The sequence below is a fragment of the Leucoraja erinacea genome, chromosome 2 (genome assembly GCF_028641065.1).
Source record: "Leucoraja erinacea ecotype New England chromosome 2, Leri_hhj_1, whole genome shotgun sequence".
NCBI classification, from domain to species: domain Eukaryota; kingdom Metazoa; phylum Chordata; class Chondrichthyes; order Rajiformes; family Rajidae; genus Leucoraja; species Leucoraja erinaceus.
Genome location: NC_073378.1, coordinates 4,368,357 through 4,385,071, shown reverse-complemented (window position 1 = coordinate 4,385,071; position 16,715 = coordinate 4,368,357). Strand labels below are relative to the sequence as shown.

General features: G+C 42.5%; 1 protein-coding gene across 1 annotated transcript in view; it reads right to left on the bottom strand.

Moving 5' to 3' along the window:
• The window catches only part of LOC129706624 (collagen alpha-4(VI) chain-like), a 55,068-nt gene that overhangs the window by 35,927 nt on the left and 2,426 nt on the right, over positions 1-16,715 (bottom strand). The window contains exons 2-4 of the mRNA XM_055650985.1: positions 11,437-11,499; positions 5,193-5,255; positions 3,682-3,744 (exon numbers count right to left, since the gene is read on the bottom strand). Of these exons, the coding sequence (XP_055506960.1) occupies positions 3,682-3,684 (3 nt within the window). The 5' untranslated portion in view covers positions 3,685-3,744; positions 5,193-5,255; positions 11,437-11,499. The remainder of the gene's footprint in view (positions 1-3,681; positions 3,745-5,192; positions 5,256-11,436; positions 11,500-16,715) is intronic.

Here is a 16,715-nt window from a genome sequence, read left to right as displayed (position 1 = left end):
TCGACTAGCCAAAGAACGATATTTGTTCGTTAGCCAAATATCACAATCGTGAATTCCCATCACTCAATTCTGGCTTCCCATCACTCAACTTCTGACCAGTTCGCAATCCCTACCTGTGGCCTTCATCTCTGCAACATCATGACCTCATACCCTTCCAAGATCTACAAATAGCCCCCCTTGGTGTTTGCTCTGACATAACTTACTCGACTTCACTCCACCAATAAGCTTCTTGCCACATTCACGTTTTCCCCACTGTCTCACACTGCAAACTATAATTTACCCTTTCCTTTGCTTCAGAATCCCTTGCCAAGCGTAGTGTTGTCAGCCAGGTTGCCTTTCCGTCAAGGAGCCTGACAGAGTTTCCAAATGCAGCTGTGTTAAAATTCCACAGCTTTTGAAAAATCCTGCATCGTAATTCTACTCCAAACCCTTCCCCTTCCACTTCCCCTTCCCCATATCTATTCTGAAACCCCAATCCAATAAATACTGGGAGCATTGATTTTAAATGAATGTACATGATGGATATGGATCACTCTAACTCAAACATAGAAACATAGACAATAGGTGCAGGAGTAGGCCATTCGGCTCTTCGAGCCAGCACCGCCATTCAATATGATCATGGCTGATCATCCAACTCAGTATCCTGTACCTGCCTTCTCTCCATACCCCCTGATCCCTTTAGCCACAAGTGCCACATCTAACTCCCTCTTAATATAGCCAATGAACTGGCCTCAACTACCTTCTGTGGCAGAGAATTCCACAGATTCACCACTCTCTGTGTGAAAAAAAAAATCTCATCTCGGTCCTAAAAGATTTCCCCCTTATCCTTAAACTGTGACCCCTTGTCCTGGACTTCCCCAACATCGGGAACAATCTTCCTGCATCTAGCCTGTCCAACCCCTCAAGAATTTTGTACGTTTCTATAAGATCCCCCCTCAATCTTCTAAATTCTGTAGAGTACAAGCCGAGTCTATCCAGTCTTTCTTCATATGAAGATAGAAACCCAGCATCATGCCTGTTTTAAATGGCCAGAAATTACATTTAGTGCTATTCCTTTTCATGTTTAAATGCTTACCTCAGGTGGCACATTGTGTGTCATTTCAAGGTGCAGAAGAATTTGGTCTGTCATTAATCATAGACTATCAGTGATATTTTCCATCATTATGTTTCCTATCTTGGCGCAGATTCAAATATTATTTCTAATTAACATCAAATGTTAAAATAGGCGGTTGGCAAAAGTGTGAAGTTCATTTCAAGGTGGCAGAACATTTGGTCTGGCGCAGATCATCAAAGGCCTGGACTATCGGTATTAACGCTTCATTATTTTCATGTATCTTGGCATTCGATGTAGCAAATATTGTTCTAATTATATTCATTGGCAACAATGTTAAATAGGCCGGTTGGCAAAGTGTGAAGTTCAAATTTTGTTCCATTGTTCACAAACACGGTGCGGTTATTAACGCTTTATTTATTAGAACTGCTTTGTAGCGAGAAAAATAAACCTGATGAACCAAATCTGATGTGTTAATAAAACGAGAAGCCATGTTCCAAGGAGATAATAATGGGGCTGCAGCATTGTATTTCAGTTTTAATCCAATATAGTCCTGCCGTACCAAAACATGCCCTTCAGCCCAACTCATCCATGCATGCCAACCAGATTTATAAACAAGCTACAGCCATTTGCCTGCATTTACCCCATATTCTTCTGAACCTTTAATGTACATTCAGTCTGGCAGCTGTGCCTTTTATGCACTGTTCCCCACAGAAAGAATCAGTGAACTTACTTACAGTACATACATAGCCCCGACTGGGCTGCAAGGTGTAATTAATTAAATAGATTAGATTGGAATGGAATACTTTATTGTCACATCGGACAATTCACAGTGAAAGTCTTTGCTTGCATTCCCAAGGTATGCAAATAGTTGCCACATAAACAGCACTGACAATATTACCAAGTAGCCCCGTCGGCTCTTTGACTCAGGAATTCTATGTGAAGACATACTACCAAGGACTGCACCACGCTCCCATTAACTTCAGCGATTACAGTCGATCCGGTAGGCGGCGCGACTCTGGTCAGCAGCGGCCTCTGCAGCCTGTCCGCGTTTTTATTATTTTTTGTCTATGTTTATATGTAGTTTTTGTTATTTTATGTTGGGGTGTGTGTGTGGGGGGGGTGTGTGTGGGAGGGAGGGGTAAACTTTTAAATCTCTCCCTGCACTGGAGACCCGACCTCTTCTCGTCGGGTCTCAGTTGTCGTTGGGGCTGCAACGAGGAGCGGCCTCCAACAGAAGAAGCCGGGGACTCTGGTGCCGACTCACCTCACCGTCGCGGAGCTGGCCGAGACCAGAGCGGGTGGAGCGGTGGAGGAGCGCTGCCGCTGCCGCTGCTGCTGCTGCTGTTGCTGCCGCTGCTGCTGCGGAGGCTGCTACTGCGGGTCTGCGGACGGCAGCACCGGGAGCCCGCGGCTCCCTGGAGGGAGACCGCTTTTCAGGGCTCCTGCAACGGCGACTTCTCCCGCCCGAGTTGCGGGGTCGAAGAGCTCCTGGAGCAGGGCCTACATCACTGCCCCGCGCGGCTTGGAATGGCCGCGGGACTCTGCGAGCGCACACCGGGGTCTCTAACACCAAGACCCGGTGTGCGACCTCGCACCACCCGGCGTGGCTTTAATGGCCGCGGGACCATCGCCATCGCCAGCCGGGGGCTTTGACTTTGACTCTGACATGGGGGAGGGGGGGGAGAGTGCAGTGGAGAGATACGTTTTTTTGGCCTTCCATCACAGCTATGTGATGGATGTTTATGTAAAATGTAAATTATGTTGTGTCTGGGGTCTATTTGTGTGTAATGTATGGCTGCAGAAACGGCATTTCATTTGGACCTCCAGGGGTCCAAATGACAATTAAATAGACTATTGACTATTGACTACCTGTTTCCTCCTGAGTACTTATTGTATCCCACACAAAGTAATTATTGCATTTTAAACAAAAAGTGTACAGACTGTTAAATAAGCCATTTTAGTGGTCTGAGAAACGACTACTGGAGTTTTCAACAGATATTGATTCGAAAATTCAGTATCCAGCATACAGGCTTTTCAGACACGTCTGCCCACAACGGTGGTCAGCGCTGAACTAACACGCACAAGTGAAAAACCGCACGAAACCAGCAGCCCCTCCCGAGTCACGTGACAGCGGCTTCTGAACGCCGGTTTCGATATCCGCGTGCGCTAGCTACAGTGTCTAAATTTTTGTTCTCTGCAGAATCTTCCTAATAATCTCAGAAACTAGTGTTATTTAACTATGAATAAATTTGACCACTTTAAACCCTGTATTAAAACAGTTTTGAGTTTGACAAGTACTTGTAAGTGGATGACTACACAAATTAAATAAGGTTGCAGATAAATTGTGCAATAATTAGCAGTGGATTGCTCATTTACTCATTACTAGATCTTATATCAGCTCATTCATGACAGTCTGACAGGATAATAAGAGTCCCTACAGCAATTGCCCATAATGTTAACTTTAATCAGGATACCAAAATATAGCCAGCTTCACACTTTAATATTCAAGTGTCAATCTGAAACAATCTGATTATAACCTGAAACCTCTTCGCCTTTTTTGGCCATTTAAATTTAAATGTTTTGCCTGAAAATGCGTTAGTAGAAAGAACAAAATAAAATGAACTCACCATTATTCCACGGGGTCCATCTATTCCTCTCACACCTTGTTTTCCAGAATTCCCAGATTGACCCTGTTAAATAACCCAAATGACTAATTCAGAATTGCATAACAATGCCAACTATTTATTAACTAAAAGTGGAGCATAGAACAGTACATGGAACAATACAGCACAGGAACAGTGTCTTGTTCAGAATAATGCGTATGGCAAACATGATGCCAAGAGCAGCCCTTATCCGCCTGCACATAGTCCATGTCCTTCCATTCTCTACATATCTATGTGCATATCAAAAAGCTTACATAGACACATAGAAAATAGAAAAATAGGTACAGGTCGGCCATTCGGCCCTTCGAGCCCCCACCGCCATTCAATATGCTCATGGCTGATCATCTAAAATCAGTACCCTGTTCCTGCTTCCCCCCCCCCCCCCCCCCATATCCCTTGATTCCTTTAGCCCTAAGAGCCAAATCTAATTCTCACTTGAAAACATCAAGTGAATTGGCATTTCATAACTTGTAAGTTTTGATCTTGGTTCTCCTTCTTAATGCACCCAGTGCTCTCCTTGGTTAGTTTAGCTTATTATTGTCACGTGTACTGAGGTACAGTGAAAAGCTATTTTGTTGCGTGCTATCCAGTCAACGAGAAGACTATGCACGATTACAACTAAGCCGGCCACAGTGTACAGATGCAAGTATATTATTTACTGCAAGATAATGTCCAATAAAGTCCAATTATGGATATTTCAAAGATCTCCAAAGAGGTGAATGCTGGGTTGGGCCAGCACCCTAGTTTCTTTTGGAATGAACTAACTAAAGTCCTTATAGCAAGATGCAAGAATAGATGGTATTTTTTGGTCTCATCTCTTCTACTGCTTTCTTTGCCTTCTGTTAAATTCGGCCATGCAAGATGCTTAATCTTTAAGATGCTTAAGTACCCCAAGCTAACTCTTTTGTTGTGATAAATATACTTATACAGCTGCCAAATTTACCAAAAGAAAAATCTATTTTGTTGCTACTTTCTAACCTCTTGCCCAAAATTCCCTCCCATTACTTTAGGGATTTCCTTTTCTAATCATCTTCCAATTCGTTTCACAATTCCTCTATTTCTAATGAGCCTGTCAAGTTTTTTTGTTTCCATACGATCTTATCTGAATAAATGTTTCCACATTATTTTATCCCATCTACTGATATAACTAGTATCCAATGCATGTTAGAGCTTTTGATCTCTGGATTGCATTAAGATTTATGATGCAGTGTTCTTTTTTAATGACTGGACGTACTAACCCATATGTAACGCTTCCAACTTTACAAATGAACACAGTTCAAAAGTAATTTATTTGGTGTCAAACACATGGCCGTGGTTCTTTTCAAGTTTATCATGCTCTTTAGTACCATCACTTGTTCTCCTTGGAAATTTGTAAATGTTGATCTTATCCCCAAGCAAACCTGCATCCTTAATTTACAGGCTGTCCATTCCCTGGTGATCCTGTTATGTTAGATAAATAACAAAGCATAACTTACAGTGCTCCCTGTTCGACCATTGTCTCCAGTTATTCCCTCAAGTCCCGGACTTCCACTTTGGCCCTGCCATAGGAATGATAAACGTCGATTATAATGACTACTTATGGCACAATTTCTAAATGAATCTAATCCATAAATCACTATTAGAAACGCACCAATGCCATCTTTAAATTCACCAATAATACCACTGTTGTTGGGCAAATAACAGGCAATGATGAGTTAAGGGAGGCTGGCTGGACTATGGTGCCATCCTCACCTTGGTGCCATTTATGTTATGTTGTGTCGTGGACTTTCTGTGTTTGTGCTTTTTTTTAATTCAATTTCAATTTTATTTTTAATATGTTTTATTATTTATTTATTATTTATTTATTTTTTTGAGATTTTTTTTTTATGATATTGCCTGTAAGGGAAATTCATTTCGTTGTCTCAAATTGAGACAATGACAATAAATTTGAATACAATACAATACAATACAAAAGTTTAGTTCAGTTTAGTTTAGTTTATTGTCACGTGTACCAAGGTACAGAGAAAGGCTTTTGTTGTGTGCTAACCAGTCAGCAGAAAGACAATACATGATTACAATCCAGCCATCCACAGTAACATCTACGGGGAACGTTCTCCCCGTGACCATGACGGTTTTCTCTGGGCTCTTCAGTTTTCTCCCACACTGCAAAAATCTACAGGTTTGTAGCTTAATTGGCTTTGGGAAAAAATTGTAAATTTCACCTTCCCCTAGCTAACAATGATCTATTCTACATTGTCCTTGAACCTCACCCCATTTGATCTCATTTTCACACCTTGCCCCTCCATATCTCTGTGTCTCCCTCTCCCCTGACTCTCAGTCTGAACAAGGGTCTCGACCCAAAACATCACCTATTTCTTCTCTCCAGAGATGCTGCCTGTGCCGCTGAGTTACTCCAGCATTTTGTATCTATTTTAGATTACCAGGAAGGCTTTCCTTGACGAAATGCAACATCCTGATTCCTATGACCATGATTGCTCAGAAATAGAGATGGGGCAATCAATGGTTTAATGGTGCGTTTGTGTCACCTGTGCACTGCACAGTGAAATTATTTTTGGATAGATCACACGTGCATGAGTCACCATAAGGCGGCGCCATTTGCAAAATGTCCAAAATCCAGTCCACGCGCTTGATGTAATGTAGCGGCTCCCGATCCACGTAAACCCCAGGATGCTGCAGGGTCTCCTCCTTGGCCTTTGACCCATGAACCGACGACCCTATCCTTGCCCAACCATCTTTATGTTCCAGGGGCGTCTTTTGCAGCCGACATTGACGCAATACCCCGGTCCGTCTCCTACTGGCCCCAGGGTGGTATTGAGAACCTCCATATATTAGGAACCCACAAAAGCCCTACGTGGATTACATAGGTTTGCCTCACCTCATCAATGTCCCACTTCCCATTCTTGTCAGCTATTTTTTTTGTGTGTCTGCTGTTGTCACATTGGCCTCATTAGCCTTTTGCCAATCTACAAACCCAGTGTGGAAATAAGTGATCCATGATCCAGAGAGACTGCCTAAGAAGAAACAACTCAAGAATGCAGTCTTACAAATCTACTGAACAGCACCTTTGTCTAGAACACAGATGCTATGATCATGTCAGGACTTTCATATGAAGAAAGACTGGATAGACTCGGCTTGTACTCGCTAGAATTTAGAAGATTGAGGGGGGGTCTTATAGAAACTTACAAAATTCTTAAGGGGTTGGACAGGCTAGATGCAGGAAGATTGTTCCCGATGTTGGGAATGTCCAGAACAAGGGGTCACAGTTTAAGGATAAAGGGGAAATCTTTTAGGACTGAGATGAGAAAACAACTTCAAACTGGTAGGTTCTCGTTTAATCTTATTATTCTCTGCCACAGAATGTAGTCAAGGCCAGTTCATTGGCTATATTTAAGAGGGAGTTAGATGTGGCCCTTGTGGCTAAAGGGATCAGGGGGTATGGAGAGAAAGCAGGTACAGGATACTGAGTTGGATGATCAGCCATGATCATATTGAATGGCAGTGCAGGCTCGAAGGGCCTAATGGCCTACTCCTGCACCTATTTTCTATGTTTCTATGATTCCGACCTTCAATAGGGTAAATTATTCAGATTGCTTAATGCGAGACTTGGTTAATAGAAGTCAAGGCAATGATCACTCAAGTTTTTAGACATCAAGAGTCTAATGTTTCAAGTGGTCTGACTTAACTGAATATATGTAGGAAGGAACTGCAGGTGCTGGTTTAAACTGAAAAGACACACAAAAAGCTGGAGTAACTCAGCAGGACAGGCAGCATTCTGGCTGAATGAATATATGTTGAATGAATATATCTCTGCTATGACTGAATATATGTTGAACAAAATTAAAGGTTTTAATTTTACTTCGCTACTGTTTGACGAAGTCAAAACAAAAAATAGTTTTGACAGGTTTCGATTTTTAAATCAGTAAATCTTGATAAATGTCATTAAACCTCATACTCACTAATCAACAAAATAATTCCCATTGTGAATAGTGAAATTATAATGTACAGACAAATCACAACAGCCATTCAAAACATTTCTTGTCGACCTCCCATTTGCTCTCGATTATTGCACCAGGCTGTATTATTTATGCACTTTAAAAATGTCTGCCCTAACTTCCCTAATTGTATCCAGACCTGCTAATATAATTGATAAAAATCAGCAGAGCCTAAATGATTGCTATCTGTCAAATTTGTAAAATAATAAACTTGAATTGCTGCATTTAGTGCCAACTTTTCATTGTGAGAATCGCTGTTTTATTTTGACTTCAATGCTACAATGCTATATGTATCGGAAGGTGTATGTTTAAATCGAAGATAGACACAAAATGCTGGAGTAACTCAGCAGGACAGGCAGCATCTCTGGAGAGACGGAATGGGTGACGTTTCGGGTCAAGACCCTTCTTCAGACTCACCCATTCCTTCTCTCCAGAGATGCTGCACATACTCTGGGCAGAAAGAAAAACTGGTAAGAATACTAAAGCTCTTTTCTGAACTCCTTATTCACTCTTTGGAGGTGATTGGACCCTGTTTTGGGCCAATCCCGGTCGAAGACTAAATAGATTAGTTCCTGAGAACAAAAGTTAAATGTTTTCACACAGAGAGTGGTGAATCTCTGGAACTCTCTGCCACAGAGGGTAATGACGCCTCATTCTATATTTAATACCAGTTAGATTTTGCCAGCAGATGGCAGTGTTTTGTGGCTAAGGGGATCAGGGGGTCTACTGAGTTGGATGATCAGCCAGATCATATTGAATGGCGGTGGGGCTCGAAAATGCCTACTCCTGCAGAATTTGATGTTTCTAGGGTATAAATATCTGGAATGGACGCCTCATTCAATACCAGATTTTGCCAGCAGATGACAGTGTTTCTCCTTTTAGGAGGTGGGGAAAATGAAAGTCTAGAATGAGTTAGGGTGAACTTGAATGAGTCTAGAATGAGTTAGAGGTTAACTTGTACCAACAACAGAACAATGGCATTCTTACTGCTGCAGCTCAATAGGCCTGTATATACAATAACACACAGTTAATATAAAATAATCAAAAATCCAATAAATTAATAAGCGTAATATTAGTTAACCATAATAGCGCAAAAACCTAAATCTGTAGTGGAGCCAAAGACCCAGTCCATTGAAGATTATAGCAGCCGAATCATAGCGTTGTGTGGAGTTGAAGAGCCTGATGGTTGCTTAGAAGAAGCTAATCTTGGTAGTCAGAGTGTTCAGGTTCTTGTACCTTCCTCCCAATGGTACTTGCAAAATAAGAGCGTGGCCAGGATGGTGTAGGCCTTTCATGATATTGGCTTTCATTTTGCACAGCGCCTCCTGTGGTGGATGCTGGAGAGGTCAGAACCTGTGATAAGTGGATCTACCACTTTCGGTAACCTCCTAACTAACCATATGACCATATAACAATTACAGCACGGAAACAGGCCATCTCGGCCCTACAAGTCCGTGCCGAACAACTTTTTTTCCCTTAGTCCCACCTGCCTGCACTCATACCATAACCCTACATTCCCTTCTCATCCATATGCCTATCCAATTTATTTTTAAATGATACCAATGAACCTGCCTCCACCACTTCCACTGGGAGCTCATTCCACACCGCTACCACTCTCTGAGTAAAGAAGTTCCCCCTCATATTACCCCTAAACTTCTGTCCCTTAGTTCTGAAGTCATGTCCTCTTGTTTGAATCTTCCCTATTCTCAAAGGGAAAAGCTTGTCCACATCAACTCTGTCAACTACTGGGCATTCGAATAGCCAAACTGGGTCGTGATGCAACCAGTCAGTATGCTCCCTATCATACACCTGTAGACGTTTAATAGAGTATTTGGTGACATACAAAATCCCTTCAAGCTTCTAAGGAAGTAGAGCCATTGAGAGGCATTTTTTTTTATGATTGCATTAATATGCTGCATTCAGGACAGATCCACAGAGACATGCACGCTCAAGAACGTGCAGCTCTTGACTTACTCCAGCACCATTCTGTTGGTGAGGGGGAATTAGTGGACCCACGGCTTTCTCCTCCTGAAGTCAACAATCACATTCTTGTTCTTAACCTTGAGAAAAAGATTGTTGTTCTGGCACCATTCAATCTTCCTCCTGTACACTGACTCATCATTACCCGTTATTTGTCCAACACCGGTTATATCGTCGGCAAATTTAAAGATGACTTTGGAGCTGTAGACACAAAAAGCTGGAGCAACTCCACGGGTCAGGCAGCATCTCTGGAGAAAAGGAATAGGTGATGTTTCGAGCTGCACAATGATGGGTATGGAGAGGGTAGAGTGGGGGAATGAGCTCATAGCCTTGAGGTGCTCCTGTGTTTATAGAGCTGGAAGGATTGTAAACAATTCATACTAATTGTAATCTGCAGAAGCTGTGGACCCATTACATAGGGACAAGCAGAGACTCAGTTCCCTGAGTTTGACGATGTTTAGAGGGGATGATGGTGTTGAACGCTAAGCTGCAGTCGATGGACAACAGCCTGATGCATGTGTTCTTATTGTCTTATAACCATATAACCATATAGCAATTACAGCACGGAAACAGGCCATCTCGACCCTTCTAGTCCGTGCCGAACACATAATCTCCCCTAGTCCCATATACCTGCGCTCAGACCATAACCCTCCATTCCCTTCCCATCCATATAACTATCCAATTTATTTTTAAATGATAAAAACGAACCTGCCTCCACCACCTTCACTGGAAGCTCATTCCACACAGCTACCACTCTCTGAGTAAAGAAGTTCCCCCTCATGTTACCCCTAAACTTCAGTCCCTTAATTCTCATGTCATGTCCTCTTGTTTGAATCTTCCCTACTCTCAGTGGGAAAAGCTTTTCCACGTCAACTCTGTCTATCCCGCGTGTAGGCTGTGGCAGAAATCTTCACAGCATTAAATTTGATATTATTGGACTCACCACAGATGTTATATCTTTTAACACAGATGTCAGTGCAAATAACTCATATCCAGTTGAACCAGCATCCACCAAAACTCATTTCTTATTGATGTTCACACCATCCAGAACACTGTGATAAAAGACACAAAGTGTGGCGGGAACTCAACAGGTCAGGTAGCATCACTGAAGAACATGGATAGGTGACATTTTGGAGCCAGGACCCTTTTTCAGACTGATCAGTCTGAGGAGTGGTCACGACCTGAAACATCATGTATCCAAGTTCTCCGGAGACGCTGCCTGACCCACTGAGTTACTCCAGCACACTGGGTCTTTTTTTTCCTCAACCAGCACCTGCAGTTCCTTGCGTCTATCCTTTCCCAATCTAACATATTTTCTACCTCTCACTATCTGACACTCTGTCACCTTTGGCTCTGCTTCTACTTGTCTTCTATTCTTTGGTCTTTGCTTCCTGTTCACCATCTGGGTTTTCATAGACATTTAACAGAGACTCTGACATGAATACAGCACTGATTTTTTTAACGTGGAACTTATGTATTTTAAGGACATTCTGGACTGGCATCCAATATCGTTGCAATCAGTGAGTGCAAAATTAGTCATTTTCCTTGAAACATACAAATTACAAGCCATTGAATGACAGCCAATTTACAATGACTGTAAATTGTAAACTCATATTGTTAATAAATCATCATTCAATAGCATAATTGTCCTCATCATAATGGTGCAGCCAAATAATTACAATTTCACAAATCTGACCTAAAACCACATGAAGCCTCGCCGTTACGCCGTTTCAGTTTTACTACAAACCTGTCGACCTCGGACTCCCAGTTCTCCTTTTCGACCTGGAGGTCCAGTAGAACCAGGTGGCCCCTATAACAAGAAAAGGCATGTCAAAATTGTAGTGAGCGAGTATGCTGCTGTGATAGCGCACACATCAGCAATACATCTCCAGGCAAAGAAGTGGGTCTGTTCTAAATCAACATGATGAAAACCAGTCTTAGTTTGCCCCAGCTGATGCTCTGTTGCAAATCCAAAGAGGAATCATAAATTATATGTCCTACAGCTGTTTTTTTGTTTGCATTTCCAAAAACTTTATTAGAAAGTATCAAAGGCTTAAAATTATTCTCTCCACTTTAATTATTACCACTTAAGATTTAATGAGTGAGGCAACAGTACAAACTTCATATTATACCAAGTAGTGACTGTTCATATGTTTGTAATCTGCATTATAAGCTAATGTAATGATTTGTTGGCAGGCTTGATTAGAATAAACAGCTTGGCTTGCATGGCACTTAAAGTTATTTTCATGCTGTGATTTTTAAAATTGGACCTTGCAAGTTGTGCCAAACTGTACATTTTTTTTCAAAGGAATTTCTAATCCTTTAGGAATTTGAGCTATACTATTTTCTTGATAAAGATAAGTAAAATTATTTATTTTAACCAGTTAATGACCAGCAACATGGCCAAGTACACCATACAAAGGACCTATTTAAACCAAAGGAAGGTTTCAAGGGCAGTCTATTGTCACCTGGCCCAAATAAGGTGCAGTGTAATTCTGGAGTAGTTCCTGAGGACAGGAGGGTAGCTAATGTAACCCCACTTTTTAAAAAGGGAGGGAGAGAGAAAACAGGGAATTACAGACCAGTTAGCCTAACATCGGTAGTGGGGAAACTGCTAGAGTCAGTTATTAAAGATGAGATAGCAGCACATTTGGAAAGTGGTGAAATCATTGGACAAAGTCAGCATGGATTTACGAAAGGTAAATCATGTCTGACGAATCTTATAGAATTTTTCGAAGATGTAACTAGTAGCGTGGATAGGGGAGAACCAGTGGATGTGGTGTATCTGGACTTCCAGAAGGCTTTCGACAAGGTCCCACATAAGAGATTAGCATACAAACTTAAAGCACACGGTATTGGGGGTTCAGTATTGATGTGGATAGAGAACTGGCTGGCAAACAGGAAGCAAAGAGTAGGAGTAAACGGGTCCTTTTCAGAATAGCAGGCAGTGACTAGTGGGGTACCGCAAGGCTCAGTACTGGGACCCCAGCTATTTACAATATATATTAATGATCTGGATGAGGGAATTGAATGCAATATCTCCAAGTTTGTGGATGACACTAAGCGGGGGGGCAGTGTTAGCTGTGAGGAGGATGCTAGGAAGCTGCAAGGTGACTTGGATAGGCTGGGTGAGTGGGCAAATGTTTGGCAGATGCAGTATAATGTGGATACATGTGAGGTTATCCATTTTGGTGGCAAAAACAGGAAAGCAGACTATTATCTAAATGGTGGCCGACTAGGAAAAGGGAAGATGCAATGAGACCTGGGTGTCATGGTACACCAGTCATTGAAGGTAGGCATGCAGGTGCAGCAGTCAGTGAAGAAAGCGAATGGTATGTTAGCTTTCATAGCAAAAGGATTTGAGTATAAGAGCAGGGAGGTTCTACTGCAGTTGTACAGGGTCTTGGTGAGACCACACCTGGAGTATTGCGTACAGTTTTGGTCTCCTAATCTGAGGAAAGACATTCTTGCCATAGAGGGAGTACAGAGAAGGTTCACCAGACTGATTCCTGGGATGTCAGGATTTTAATATGAAGAAAGACTGGATAGACTCGTACTCGCTAGAATTTAGAAGATTGAGGGGGGATCTTATAGAAACTTACAAAATTCTTAAGCGGTTGGACAGGCTAGATGCAGGAAGATTATTCCCGATGTTGGAGAAGTCCTGAACAAGGGGTCACAGTTTAAGGATAAGGGGGAAGTCTTTTAGGACCGAGATGAGAAAATCACTTTTTACACAGAGTGGTGAATCTCTGGTATTCTCTGCCAGAGAAGGTAGTTGAGGCCAGTTCATTGGCTATATTTAAGATGGAGTTAGATGTGGCCCTTGTGGCTAAAGAGATCAGGGGGTATGGAGAGAAGGCAGGTATGGGATACTGAGTTGGATGATCAGCCATGATCATATTGAATGGCGGTGCAGGCTCGAAGGGCCGAATGGCCTACTCCTGCATCTATTTTCTCTGTTTGTATGTTTCTATGTAATTTGAGTTTAACATTGGTTTAAAGATGGCAAGTTCAGTTAAATTACTAGTTTTACACATTTCTACAGTTAGTTTTGTTGCATGTTCACTTAAGGTGAAGGGGAAAACATTTAATAAGAATCGAGAGGTATTTTTTTCACATAAAGGGTGATGAGTGTATGGAACAAGCTGCCAGATGAGGTAGTTGAGGCTGGGACTATCCCAACATTAAAGAAACAGTTAGACAGGTACATGGATAGGACAGGTTTGGAGGGATAGGGACCAAATGCAGGCAAGGGGGACTAGTGTAGCTGGGACATGTTAGCTGGTGTGGGCAAGTCACCACGTGACTATGTTATTGCTGCATTATTGCAGTCCATGTAGATTACACTTTCCAGACAGCAAGGATAATACAGAGTTGAGCCATGAATTTGAGACTATTTGTCCTTGGCTGTCTTATCAAGAATAGATCATTGAGTTAAATGAATGCATTAAATTCAGCATGGGCATGTCTCAACTCAATTAATTCATCTGCTGAACCGAAAATCCTTTCCCCCAGGGGCATAGCAACAGTAAATAGCAGGGAAGTGTAACAGTTCAAGCAGCAGCATTGTTATGGGCAAAGCTTGCACAAACTATTATCGGGCACAGTACTATTTTATTTAAGACAGAACTTAATCAAACGTAAATTCCATCTAACATATCAGCTAGTTGCACTTCCATGTATAACTCCCCTTGTTTTTTAGCTTGTCGTTAACAGTTTCACTACTGTTTGGTGTGGCATAGTGATAGAGTTACTGCCTTACAGCACCTATATATGCCATTTTATTGTCACTATACATGTACAGTGAAACTGAAAGCTGCTCGTACTCAGTGCATACATACAATTTAGCACAAAAAACAAGAAACAGAAAAACAAAAAACAGAAGGGAGAAGGGGGGGGAAGGGGGGGGGGGGGGGGGGATAGGTGAACAATTTCTGCGGCGCTACATACATATATACATATATACAGATGGAAGTCCGTGTTGGGCGGTGTAGTCAGTGCATGTGTGAATTTGAATTAATAGTAGTTATAATTCTCGGAAAGCAACTATTTCTGAGTCTATTTGTCCTGGATTTGAGACCCGGGTGCAATCCTGACAACGGGTGCTTGTCTATATGGAGTTGTACGTGACCTGAGTGGGTTTTCTCCGAGATCTTTGGTTTCCTCCCACACTCCAAAGACATCCAGGTTTGTAGCTTGGTACAATTGTAAAATTGCCCCCTATTGTGTGTTGGGCAGCGCTAATGTGTGGGGATCGTTGCACGCCCGGACTCACGGTGGGCGAACGGCCACAATGTTTCCACAATGTATCTCTCAATTAAACCAAACTAAATCAGTTGTTCACTCTCTCACCACAGTAGTTTTGAATCATTTTCTAAAAAAAAGTTAGCCTTAAGATCACTGAATCAAAGCCAATGGGTAATGATAAGATATCGTGAGCCATACACTTACATTTCCTGGACAATCGCAGATCAATTGATGGCTATAAATTACACCAACTTTGGAAGTGGTGTAATCACGGGTGGAGTTGTGAGTATGGGACAAATACAAGTCCAAAGCAAGCGCTGTCTGCGGAGGGCGCTGAGCATCGCCAAGGACTGCTCTCACCCCAACCATGGACTGTTTACCCTCCTACCATCCGGGAGGCGTTACAGGTCTCTCCGTTGCCGAACCAGCAGGTCGAGGAACAGCTTCTTTCCGGCGGCTGTCACTCTACTAAACAACGTACCTCGGTGACTGCCAATCACCCCCCCCCCCCCCCCCCGGACACTTATTATTTTTTTTTATTCAAATTGTTTGCTATGTCGCTCTTCAAGGGAGATGCTAACTGCATTTCGTTGTCTCTGTACTGTACACTGACAATGACAATTAAAATTGAATCTGAATCTGAATCTGAATCTGAAATACTGTAATGGGTTACAGGGAATTATGATCGTATAAGGACATAATGTCAAATGTATTCCTCTGTGTCATTGGGAAGGCATTGCCCATGGAATGTGGAGGCATGTAGATATAGAACACGTTAGTAGGCTAAGAATCACATTTGGGCCAGACTGGGACACATTGCTCAATTGGAAGGATCTTTTTAACAATCCACTCATTCAATCTTTACTTCAGGCTTTACTTCCAGATTTGTTTAATTAATTGAAATTAAATTGAGATAGAGAGAGAGAGAGAGCGAGATAGAAATATATACAGAGACAGTCAGAGAGCGAGACAGGCAGAGAGCGAGACAGACAGAGAGAGATAGAGAGAGAGAGAGAGAGAGAGAGAGAGAGAGAGAGAGAGCCCAGAGTCCAAGAGAGCAAGCCGGCAAGTGTGAGAGAGAGAGAGAGACATTTTGAATATTGTTTCCAAAGAGAGAAAGCAAGTTCCAAGAGATAGGGCGATCAAGACCGAGAGAGAGAGAGAGAGAGAGAGAGAGAGAGAGACAGACAGAGAGAGAGAGAGACAGAGAGAGAGAGACAGACAGACAGACAGAGAGACAGAGAGACAGACAGACAGAGAGACAGACAGAGAGAGAGAGAGAGAGAGAGAGAGAGAGAGAGACAGAGAGAGAGATCGAGAGAGAGACAGACAGACAGAGAGAGAGAGACAGAGAGAGAGAGAGAGAGAGAGAGAGAGAGAGAGAGAGAGAGAGAGAGAGAGAGAGAGAGAGAGAGAGAGAGAGAGACAGAGAGAGACAGAGAGAGAGAGAGAGAGAGACAAACAGAGAGAGAGACAGAGTGAGACAGAGAGAGACAGACAGACAGACAGACAGAGACAGAGACAGACAGACAGAGAGAGAGACAGACAGACAGAGAGACAGACAGACAGAGAGAGACAGACAGACAGAGAGACAGACGGACAGACGGAGAGAGACGGACAGACGGAGAGAAGGACAGACGGAGAGAAGGACAGATGAGAGAGGACAGGCGGAGAGACAGACAGACGGGGAGACAGACGGACAGAGAGACAGACAGACGGATGAATAGAGACAGACGGACAGAGAGACAGACAGACGGGGAGACAGACAGACAGAGA